Here is an 11875-nt window from a genome sequence, read left to right on the forward strand (position 1 = left end):
AGATCTCATATCTTTGCCTTTTCTGCTTTAGATTGCAGTCTGTTCTCTATGCTATTGCATTAAATGGCCAAATACTGGATACAAAGCAGTACAGTCTGAATGGGAGGAGAGCTCCTATGACAGGTCAGGATTTTAATCCTGGCTCTCCTGGTGATCTTTGTGAGATTTTTCACAGGACATTGACTACTCATTCCCTCATACAAATTTACCACTATAGAAAAAGAGAGAGATTGAGAGAATGTGTGTGACTTTCTGAAAGGTCTGTAGATACAGAAATGTACAATATTACAGTAATGTATGTACACAGATATGTATTAATAAATCTGTGCTCTACAAGTAAATACAAATGAAAAGACTCTGTTGCCCTTTGCAAGTTGGAGCAGCACAGAGCATTCTGGTGGGGAGATAACCATCCGTTTCTGTGTTCCTGCATTTCCTACCAGAGCTCCTGAATGGAGTGACAAATTCCTGAGGCAGATACAATAAGGACGACTGAGAATGAGGGACTGCTGGACAGGAATATTTCCATAGAGAGGGTAACCCTGGGTGAGAGAGAAGAGATGGAAGGACATATGGAGAAGGAAAATTAGAGCTAATGGAGGATATCAGTGAGTGCTAACAGCCAGTTTGGAGCCCAGCTGGAAATTCTCATGTGAGAAATGTTTAGGCTCCTGTGAGTGAGTGATTGAAATCTATGCAGGTGTCTTAGCTCTTATGCCTCTGGAATGATTTTGTTCAAACTTCACTTCTTGAGTCAATTTCATTTTGGCTTAAAGCTAGGTAGCCTAGTGTTAGAGCAGCCTGCGCTGTGTTGAACTAAGTCCTCACTGTTGCAACTGATGATGTTTTCCTTGGCAAAGTATAAAATACATGCATTTAATACATAAAATACATGCATACTCACACATATGTCAAAACAGACTAAAGGACATCTGTTCTCTTGGCTCCAGTGCTGTAAATACACGTGTGAATGGTTCCACTGAACTCACTGGAGCATTTGTGTGTTGAGTTTCTGGTGTGCATAAATGGTTGATGGATCATAACCTTTTGTAACTCTTCTTGCATATATCTATATATGCATATACCTGCACATACATCTCTATTAAATCAATAGTAGATTTATTAACACAGTCATTTGTTTCACTAATTTATTATGTATTTGCTATTGTCATGCACACATGAAAAGTAAAGGCATGCTGACTAGCTGCATGCATTTACCTGGCCAGTTGTACATAGTTATTAGTGGCTTGGCTGCCCTTGTCATTCATGAAGTCCCAAAAGTATTTAGCAAATCTTTTCCTTGTTAAGGTGGGTTTTCATTTAAAAAATCATTGTTAGAATTAGTTGTTAGAAAAGAGTCAATAGACTACTCTTACAAAAACGACACTTTGTTTTTCTGAATTGTTTGTGGCTCTATTGTTCATACTGCAGTCTAAAAGTGCAGTTACTTTGATGCTGATCTTCCAAATTTCCCATTGCTTTAGTAGAACCAAAATCAAACAAAGTGTTGTTTTTTCCAGTAATGAATTCCTGCCCTTCATACTTTCTCTATTAATACCTTGAGTTTTAATCTTAAAAGCTTGAGCTTTTTCAGTTTTTAGCTACTTAAAATCTGGATAGATCTGAATGACCTACAAGCAAACATAATACACAAAAAGTATAACTAGGGAATGTTTCTAGCACTGGAAAAATGCAGCCACCTAGGATGACAAGTGAAAAGAACCCTGTTAATAGCTTAAAACAACCCAGGAAGTGAGACTTACTAAAACGAAAAGTACAAAGCAAGGTGAAGAATGTGGTATGTTATGATCAAAAACTTGGTTTCAAGTGGCACAGACTGTGCTGCAATACTTTTGGCCAGGGCAGCTGATATCGTCTTCTACAGCTGCCATGCCTTTTTCTTCATCTCAGGTGAAGGATGACACCTCAATGGCTGGACTAAATCACTGACGTAGTGTTATAGCACAAAGACTTTTTCTTTAGCTTCCACAAATGCGATTCCTGGTCATCAGTAGTACCTTTTTACAGTAGCAGGGAAAGAAGATGTCCCAGGCAACTAATCCTGTTCATTACAGGAAATATTAATATAGAGGTGACTGGTGCCTTTCTAGAAGATGATCTAAGAAATAGAAACTTTGACATTTAGTCTTCAGGTGATGTAGAGCACAACTGAAAGGAACAAAACTCTGTCTGAAGAGCATGAGAGTGTCCCTGACTCTGTGTTCCCTCTGTTTCAAACACAGGTGGCTAAGTAAGCTGGGAATGGCTGTAGACCCTCAGGCACCAAACGGGAAGAACGAGGAAGGTATGCTCCTCACTGGTTTCAGCGTGTAACTACATTGTGCTCTTCACAGTTTTAGTTTGGCCAAATTTTTGTGGGCTATTTTCTTTTTTTTTTTAAACTATCATCTTGGGTCTATCTACTCTGAGCTCAGAGAAACCACATTGTCACAGCATAGAGTAATCACAGGAAAAGAAAAAATGGTGAGAAACAGTGTGAGGGAGAGACACTCGGTGATCCTGTCAGAGGTGTGTAACTACTTTTTGGCAGTTTGCTGGCTTGCTAAGCCTACCAAGTGTGAAGATGTACAGCTGTGCTGCTCTGGGTTTTGAGCTGGTGAGTTATATTACAGGAGTTGTGCTGCAGCATGGCAGCTTGCAGGCCTAGGAACACCTTGTGCTCTGCAGACCCATCCCTACTGTGTCCTTCAGTCCTGGGGGTTTCAACAACCACAGTGTTGGGAGACAAGGGGGTGGTACTGCTATTCTGGAGCCTACAATTTTTTCAGAGCCAAGCTCGAGAGTTCATTATGGAATGAGAAACTTTAGAAGTTCCCAAGCAATTTATTTATTGTCTTAATTTGCACACTGACCCAATATAACTCTTTGGTGGGAGGATACCTGCACTCAAATCACAAATCTGGGCAGAGGAACTGATTTAGAATGAGAAGTGCTCTGGGTAGTATTATGTTACCAAACCAGGAATGGACTCTAACCTGAGGAAGATGTGTCATCATCTGGGCTTTTAACTCTCCGAGGAATATGCGTCATCATCAGAGCTTTTAAGTCTCCATTTTTAGAGTATTGGTACCCAGTGCCCTTTTTAGAACTGCTGAGCTTGTGAAGGAGCTGTCATTATGAAGAAGAAACTGGTATTTGCAGTAGTATGAACACTTAAGTGATGCAACCTGTTTTGCCTAAGCAAGGAAATGTTCCTCTCTGCATCCCTTCTGCTTTATCACAAAATTCAAGATTGGGGTTTATGTTCAGGCTTGGGACATGCAATTCCATAATTGATTAACTTGATTTGGCTCCATTTATGCTCTACCATTAAAAGCAGCTTTGGGGTTGGTAAACACAGATATTACTGATTCCTGGAGATCCAGAAAGTCTCATCAGTTTCTTTCTTGTTTTCAGTTCACAGTTGTTTCTTGTCAGGAAACTTGTTAATTCCCACACCATCTAATTCCTCCTCTCTGTGTCCTCTTTGAAGCCAACTTTACCAAAACACTTTAGGATAAAGGGCTATATTGAATATTAGGTTGTGTAGCAAGAACTGCAAGATACTTGTACTCAGAGAGGAAGTGTGCAAATATGTTGTCCATTTTTCATGAAGGGAAGAGTTTGATGGAAAATGAGAATGGGCAAAATTTTATACATTAAACCAATTTTTTTAAGGCTCAAAAATGTGATACTGGCTGTGTTGGCTGAATCAAGAATTACGAAGCAACACAAAATGAGTCATTCCACCACTCCTACTTTTATAAAAAAATGACCAAAAGATACAAAATAATCCACTCAATAATCTCTGCAGCAGGCTAATTACCTTGCAATAACATAACATAGCCAAAATTTATTCAGCTTTTAAAGCTGGTGGGCCATCTCCCCTTCAGAAAAAGGCCTTCTGATTCTGGTGTCAAACACCTCCTTTTCTTTTAATGCATGTTTTGTCACAGGTGATCCAGCAGCTGCCTTCAGTGTGGGTGCAGCACCCGCTGGTGCCTGGGTGGACGTGCCCTTACAGAAACATTGCTATGCTTCATAAAAGAACTGTCACTAGCCACAGTCACTTCTGTTCCTGCTGACCTGTTCTTCCTCTCTGTATCACACACCATAATTCTTCAGAAGTTCTGGCTCTTTTCATGGCATTTCTTGTGTATTCATGTACTTTCTGTGCATTTTAACATCCCCCCCCACTGCCATTTGTGTATTTGGAGTATCAGAAACAGCTGTAGATTCTTTTTCAGTTCTTCTGTGTGCCTAAAAGGGGAGGTGTAGAAACAATAAGCCTTTTACTAAGAGTTACTCAAAAAGGCATTAATAGAGTATTAGAATTCAATATAGGCCTTACTGCAGCCAGTTTCAGTTCTTTATGCTCAGATGTGCCAACACAGATTTCCAGTAAACAGAAGAGCCATCTATGCTACTCAAAACCCCTATGGTTCTGCAAAGAGTACAGGGAGAAAAAGTAATGAACCCCTTTAAATTTCTCTTTGTTAACATGCTATAAAATTCTCTCTCATGTACAAAATTCTTCTCTCTTAAAACTTTATCCCCCTCATTCTGTGCTTATTAGCCCCCCTCCCCCCACCCCCCCCAATGACATGCACAAAAATAATACATGTGGGTATTAAATGAGTTAATTTTAGATTAAATAATCTCAGGTGACTGTCCAGAGACCATGCTAACACACTGCTTTCTAGTGGTGTGAGCCCCTGAAGTCCAGCTCTGATGAAGTACTCCCTGAACTTAAGCAACTCCTGCTCTCTGGGGCAGAGCTGGACAGAAGTTCTTGGACTGTCAATATCTCCATTTTCGTTTTGCCTCTGAATCGTGAGTTCTTTTACTCAGAGTTCGGATTGAAACGCAGGAGATGCCAGGCTTCTCTTCTAACTGATGTTTATAATTTCTTATCTATAATAGAGCTGCACTGAGTGTGCCTCCAAGTTAACAAGGTAGAAAAATGGCTGTGAGTTCTAACTTCCAAGGCCTTTTAAGGTCCGAATTACCGAATTACAGAATGCAAAGTAATTTGTTTTTACTTATAATCAAATAACTAACTATTCATGATCTGCAGTGTGCGTTTTTTGACCCAATACCAGAACACCCAGATTTGTGAAGAAGGAGAAAAGAAGAACAAATCCACACCTGAAATCCTCCATATTGTTACACATATATATATTATTATATCCCAGAAACCTAAATTCTCTAAACCCAGGGTTCCAACATTGGACAGCACAAACTGCTGAGTGCATATGGCCAGCAAAGGGCAGTGCTGGAACCCATGGAGACCACGGGGGCAGCCTCTGTTCTGGGACACTGGGCACTCACTCCAGTTGTCCTCATTAAGCTCTGACTTCGTCTTTGCAAACTCTCATGTCCCCAGCTCAGTGGGGTAGGGGTGAGTTCTGTCACTCTGCACATACCGTGCAGGGCAGGACGCAAGCATTTGCTCCTGTAGAGGTTGCATCTGTGCTGGGAGATTTAGCAAAAGTGACCCTTGTGGCCCTTCAGTGCATTAAGAGGGCCTGTAAGAAAGAAGGGGGGGGAAATTTCTTAGCAGGGCATACAGGACAAGGGGTAATGGTTTTACACTAAGAAAGGGCCAGTTTAGACTAGATTTTTAGACTTTAATTTTTTACAGTGAGGTTGGCAAAACACTGAAACTGGTGTCACAGAGAGGTGGCAGAAGCTCCATCCCTGGAAACATTCAAGGACAGGCTGGACAGGGCTCTAAGCAACTTGGTCTAGTTGAAGGTGTCCCTGCTCATTTCAGAGAAGTTGGACTATATGACCTTTTAAGGTCCCTCCCAAACCAAACTATTCTATAATTGTATGATCTTGTCCCCAGGTCCTGGGCATAAGAACCAGCAGCATTCTGCCTCCCTTTTTCTGTGTCTAATTTTATCAATGATTATCACTTCATTTAATCCTCCTTTAAACAAATTTTTAGAAAATGTTTCTACCTGCTGCACAGATAGTTGAAAGAAATAACAGCATGACTGCCTCTTCCACATGTCAAGAGATACTGAGGTTCTTATCAGTTTGTTTTTGCTAAAAAAGAAAAAGAAAAAAAAAGGAAAAAGAAAAAGAGAGACTACTAGGGTAGTCCTACTGTGTTTGCTTTTGGTACTGCCTCTTCATATGTAATGCTGTGCCGTATGGTGTGTCTATGTGAGTTACCATGTGTGACAAAAGACCCTCACAAGGCTGCTCTAGAGTTTCCAAAATATGATATGAACAATCTGTTTACTCCAAAATTGCAGCCAAACCCCCAACACCTGTTGCTAGCTCCAGGAAAACTTACTGGTTACAGAGATTGAGGGATTGCCTCCGCTACTTGCAAAAGCTCTCCACTGACTTCTCCTACAAATGAAACTTTTAAGGCTGCAAAGACAGGAAAAAAACCCACCCCTAACCTACTTGTAAAGCTACCTAGAACAGTGCAACCAGTGTTTCCTGTTACAGCAAATTAACAACTATTGTTTTTACTAAAAATAAATAAATAAAGTCATGAAGTAGTGTAGCATTACCACAAATGGATTAGGAGACACTGACTTGTTAATGTGTGGACCTAAGTTCACCTACTTGGTGATCTCTGGTTGCCACAGTGCTGCAAGGAATAAATATGTTGGTCTAACTCTTTATTTTTGCTCATTTTCCATGTCTGCCTCAGAATGCTACAGTGAAAGTGAACATGATGATCCAGAAATAACAGACACGCCACCTCCTCCCTACACAGTCCAGACACCACCTCCTCCTTCGGTAAGTGTTCCAGTAATTACCTTGTTTCTTGTTGCAAGCAGGTTGAAACAAACTCCCTTGAGGTGGTGGGCCTGTAGGAATAACCTAAAACCATGTCTGGAAATGTTCACCCTGTGTTCCTGTGAAACGCCTGTGCCCCGACTGCCCGTCCTGTGGCAGAGCACACAGTTATCACATCCTGCACCACAGGGAGCTTTGCGCTGTAAAAGATCAACACCTTCTTATTTATCTTGCTGGAGAAAGGCAGGTGTCATTCTACCTCATGCACAAACTGTGTCTTTACTGCTATAAGCTGTTTTTTTCATACTATTCTCGCTTTTTTTAAAATCAATCCTGAAATCTCTCTCTTTTTGTGACCCTGGTAGCATCATCCAACAGTATTTATTTATTTGAGTGAGCTGTTTCTAAGACTGCTGAATTTGAAGTTGCTTTTGTGGCAGTGAAGTGAAGGGAAAGAGGCCTCTTCACACAGTGATAAAATCTGTTTTCTTTCCTCTACTTCTGAAAAATAGACTATGAAAAAAATAAGGCATTCTTCCAAAATCTATGTAGCATATTGTCCCAGGATATTCTTTCCTGTCTCACTTAATTTCATAAATTAGAATAAGCACTATGCACCCTCATGAACCTAATCAAATTGACTTGCCTAATTATTATCTGCTTGCCCTATTAATCTTGTTTCTATGTCATTGTTTTTCCCACTGATCTCATTGCTCTTACATGTGCTTTAAATGGATTTTCTTTAATTATTTTAATTTTTCAGGTTTTTTTGGTTTTTTTTAAGTAAAGAGAGAGAAGTTGTTAATTTGCTATGACAGGTAGTTTCACAAGTAGGTTTGGTGTGAGTTTTTTTCCTCTCTTTGCAGCCTTAAAAGAAAAGTAGTAGAAGTCAGGGAAAGCTGCTGCAAGTAGTGAAGGCAATCCCTCAATCTCTGTAACCAGTAAGTTTTCCTGGAGCTAGCGACAGGTGTTGGGGGTTTGGCTGCAATTTTGGAGTAAACAGATTGTTCATATAGTATTTTGGAAACTATAGAGCAGCCTTGTGAGAGCCTTTTGTCTCCACATTTTTAATTTTTAAAAATTTTTCCGTTAAAATGGAAAGTCAAATTTACTTAATTCTGTGTTTAGAAATGAGTGATCTGCTTTGGGCTGGTAATACAGACGAAATAAGGAATCCTGAGCTTAAGCCTTTCCCTTCACTAGCTGAAAGTTAACACTGAGAGCTGTGCAGTAATATACTTAGTGCCAAATGTTCTCATTGCACCTCACGGAAGGGAAGTGTCTGCTGCCTCACTGTTGCAGTACAAGTTCCTCTGTGGCACGCTGAAATGACAGCCACTAGCTGGGGTGGGCACCACAGTAGCAAAGCAGTACCAAATCTGAAATACACAGATGAGCTAGAGAATCATGTGCAATCAAAGGCATTAGTAAAAGGAGATCTCATGCACAGGGTTGCCTGGCCGGCAATCTATAATTAGCTCACATAAAGCTGGGAGTGCCTGTCACACTGTCACCCACCTGCCCACCTCATTTTCAGCCAGATAAGTCAGTCTTCACTTCCTCTCCTGAAACATGTAATGTTTATCTCTAGAACAATCCGCCTGGCACTCCGGGGTGTGAGGCATTCACTGCTGGAGAACGTGATTCTTCACTGCCTGCATTATCTGGAAGTAAAATGTGGCTGAGTGGCTATAAATATCAGAGAAAAGAAGAACTTTGGCAATATGTCTCCTGCAGTTATTTTGGGCTGTGGGTCAGTTAATGAAGCGTCTTGGATTTTATGCCTAAGTGGCTTGCCTTTAGGAAGCTGTAGATGTCTTTTCTGTCTGCTCACCTCTGGGTGAATGCCTGCATTTTTCCAGATGATGAGTTTTAAACAGGTGCTGGTTTTTAGTTTTCTGTTTTTCTGGTTTCCTGCTGCTTGTTGGTCTGTTGCTGCAGAGGCGATCTCCGGTTGTCTCCTTCCCATATGACCCTCTTGAGTGCTGGCCTCCATGTTTTGGCAGGGTACACCTGAGAGGCAGGCAGTGGTGCAGATGCTGAGGGGTCCTGCTTTATCAAGCCTTTCCTTAAAGGTTATCTTCCCTTCAGCCTTTACCTTTGTCACCTGATTTTCCTTATTCTTATCCCTTAAAATCCCATCCACTGTGGACAAAGGTTGGTGTCTCCTGAGCAAAGCTGTCATCTTTTCACCCCAGAACTGGCCACTGGAATGAGCTCCATTTGCTGTGGGTCTGCCCTGTGCTCAGCTTGCTTACATAGCGAGTAGGAACAGCTCTGTTTGACTTCAAGTCAGAGTCTTCTTTTAAATATCTATTCAATACCTCTTTCACTTCTGGACAAGTGCTGAAACAAGAAAAACACTGGGAAAGGACTGGCAAAGTGCAGCTTCTACTGAAAACTCAGTTCTAAGATTGGAGCCTGTGGTTGTCTCAGGGAATGCTGGTTAAACACTGCTCGCTGCCTGTTTATTTGTTGCAGAGTTCTTGAACCAAGCTGTGAAATCTCAAAAATGTGGTGGATTTGGGATCATATTCTGCGGGTGCAGCACTTGGCCTGCTTTGATTTTCTTAAATTGCTACTGGAAGTGACAGTCATCCTGACAGCTCAGTGTCAAGAATGTCACAGGCATTGACTGGAGTTAATTTCTTTTTATTATTTTAAGCAGAAAGGCCTCCAAACTTCTTGACATCAACTCCAAACCTAAAACTATTAGTATGGAAACTAACAGACACCCAGGTGCAGGCTCTGTTACATTTTAGAGCAGCAAATACTGCTGTACTTCTAGCAAAAAGTTTATACTTTCTGTTCTATTCTCTGCTGACTCAAACCTTTTTGGAATTTGCAGAAGAAAACAGGAAGTGATCATGAGCTTTCCATATGTATGCATGGGTTTGGGTACCATGGAAGAAAAAAACAAGTGAGGAACAAGTAAATTATAACATCTGTAGGACAAAAGTTAAATTGACCACTTGCATTAATTTGCCCACACGTGAATGGATTCAAAGTACACAAATCGGCAGATATGCTGAGAAAACAGATTGCAGCAGTGGCCAAAAAAGCAGCTGAAGAGTTTCAGAGCCATAATTTTCTCTAAAAAATCTAGAGACTCATTAATCTCCAGTGAAATTTTTATGATCTGCTTTTTAAAATATCCCCAAATGGAAATTTATTATCATATGGATGATTGCAAAATTTCCAGAGGAGTCACTCAAATAAGTTAGATAAACATTTGTCACACCAAAGTAAAAACAAAACACAACACAAATGCAGAGAAAAAGAAACACCTTCTGGCAGTTATATTTATTCTCACCCATATTTTTTAATTAGCACACAATGAAAATGAAAACAAAAACATATTCCACTCAGTGAGGCACAGTCTTCAAGTCTTCATTTCAATAACACTTCTTTTTTTGCATGGGCAAATGCCAGAAAAATAGAGGTGAGATCTAATATCTTCCTTTCCTGGCTTTGAACAATTGAAATTAGACCATCTACACCATGTGGGCAAGAGCTTTTACTGTTCGGTTATTCTGCTTGACTTTACAAATGCTTCAACAATTTGTCTTTGTGATAGGAGATTTTAGATTAAATACTTCATATCACCTGTGTTCCCAAGGGCGTTTTTTTAGCTCTCATAATTTACTACAGCATCTCCTTGTCCTTTGCTTGAGGATGCAGATGTGAAGGTTTCTATTTTAGAAACAAAACCACACCTGAAACACAGTGTTGTACTTCTCATAGAGGAATATAAATGTCTGGGTCCTGCCATATTTGGAACAGTCCTAGGGGAATTGTGAAAGGACTAGAGAACATGTCTTATGAGGAATGGCTGAGAGAGCTGGATTTGTTCAGTCTTGAGAAGAGGAGGCTCAGGGGGAGCCTCACTGCTCTCTACAATTCCCTAAAAGGACGTCGTAGCCAGGGGGTCCAGTCTCCCCTGCTGTGCCTGCAGTGAGAGAACTGAAGGAAATGGCCTTAAGCTGAGTCAGGGGAGATTTGATATAAGACAAATTTTTTTCATGATTAGGGTGGGGGGCCAGGGATTGGAATAGGTTGCCCAGGGAGGTGGTGGCGTCACAATCCCTGGAAGTGTTCAAGACGTGTCTGCATCTGGTGCTGGATGATGTGGTTTAGGGATTTAGGGGTTGTAGTGCGAGTGCTGGGTAGATGGTTGGACTGGATAATCTTGAAGGTCTCTTCCAACCTTGACAATTCTATGATTCTACGAATGGCTTTGAAAATTTACAAAAGTGAAGAAGCTGCTATAAACAAATAGTACCCACAGTCTGATATAAGTCCTCCTCATCTTCTGAGTTGACTACTCATTACAAGATGCAGCTGTGTTAGAAGCACAGGAAGACTTTGCTGTTTTTAATATAAGAAGGATGTAGTATACATTACAGAATACAGCACTGACTTACGGAAGTTTATAAATCATAACAAAAAAATTGTTACTCTTGGTTTATTTGAATAAAGCTTATTTCTGGTTTACTGGGTTATAAATAGGTATTCCAGGCTAGTCCCTTTACTGTGTTTGCAGCTTTTTCAGGTTTCCCTAGCAACACCTTCTCAGTAATTTTCAATATTTTCAGTCTAGGTATCATCTGTTTTAATCCTTGCACAGATCTATTCTGCATAAATATTGAGAACACAAACTTGCCAGAATTGTGGTCCATCAAGTCTGGTATTCTTATACTGGCATTGGCCAATAGGAGATGATTTGCAGAAGGAGTAAATTTCTGCAGTAGCCAGAAATCTGGCTTTCATATCATGATGATCTCATCACAATTTCTGATAGTTTCTGCTAAACCTTCTTGCCCTGGTGAATGATTATCCCTTGAATGGACTAGGAAAGATAGTTCTTTACTGTACTATAGACCCCTTATCTCTGTCTCTGGTTATTGCAATGGTGGAACTGTTGAGTGCTTCAAGACAACTACTTGTTCAATGGCTAATTTGGGTCTTTTCTTCCGGACTCTTGATTAGATCAATAAAGTGAAGACAAGTTAAAGAAAGAAAGTGAATGTGAGACCTAGCATGGAAAGCTACATTCAACACAATAGTTTTCCTTGGTCTTTGTTTCTAGGCATTGACAGGTTTGTATCTC

At 40.5% G+C, this 11875-nt stretch overlaps 1 protein-coding gene across 4 annotated transcripts in view; it reads left to right on the plus strand.

Moving 5' to 3' along the window:
- Positions 1-11875, plus strand: part of IPCEF1 (interaction protein for cytohesin exchange factors 1) — a 62306-nt gene that overhangs the window by 30674 nt on the left and 19757 nt on the right. For all 4 annotated transcript variants that reach the window (XM_069010642.1, XM_069010640.1, XM_069010641.1 and 1 more), the window contains 2 exons: positions 2244-2305; positions 6677-6765. In XM_069010642.1, coding sequence (XP_068866743.1) covers positions 2244-2305; positions 6677-6765 — 151 coding nt within the window. The remainder of the gene's footprint in view (positions 1-2243; positions 2306-6676; positions 6766-11875) is intronic.

This window comes from Aphelocoma coerulescens, chromosome 3, assembly GCF_041296385.1.
Source record: "Aphelocoma coerulescens isolate FSJ_1873_10779 chromosome 3, UR_Acoe_1.0, whole genome shotgun sequence".
In the NCBI taxonomy this organism is placed as follows: Eukaryota; Metazoa; Chordata; class Aves; order Passeriformes; family Corvidae; genus Aphelocoma; species Aphelocoma coerulescens.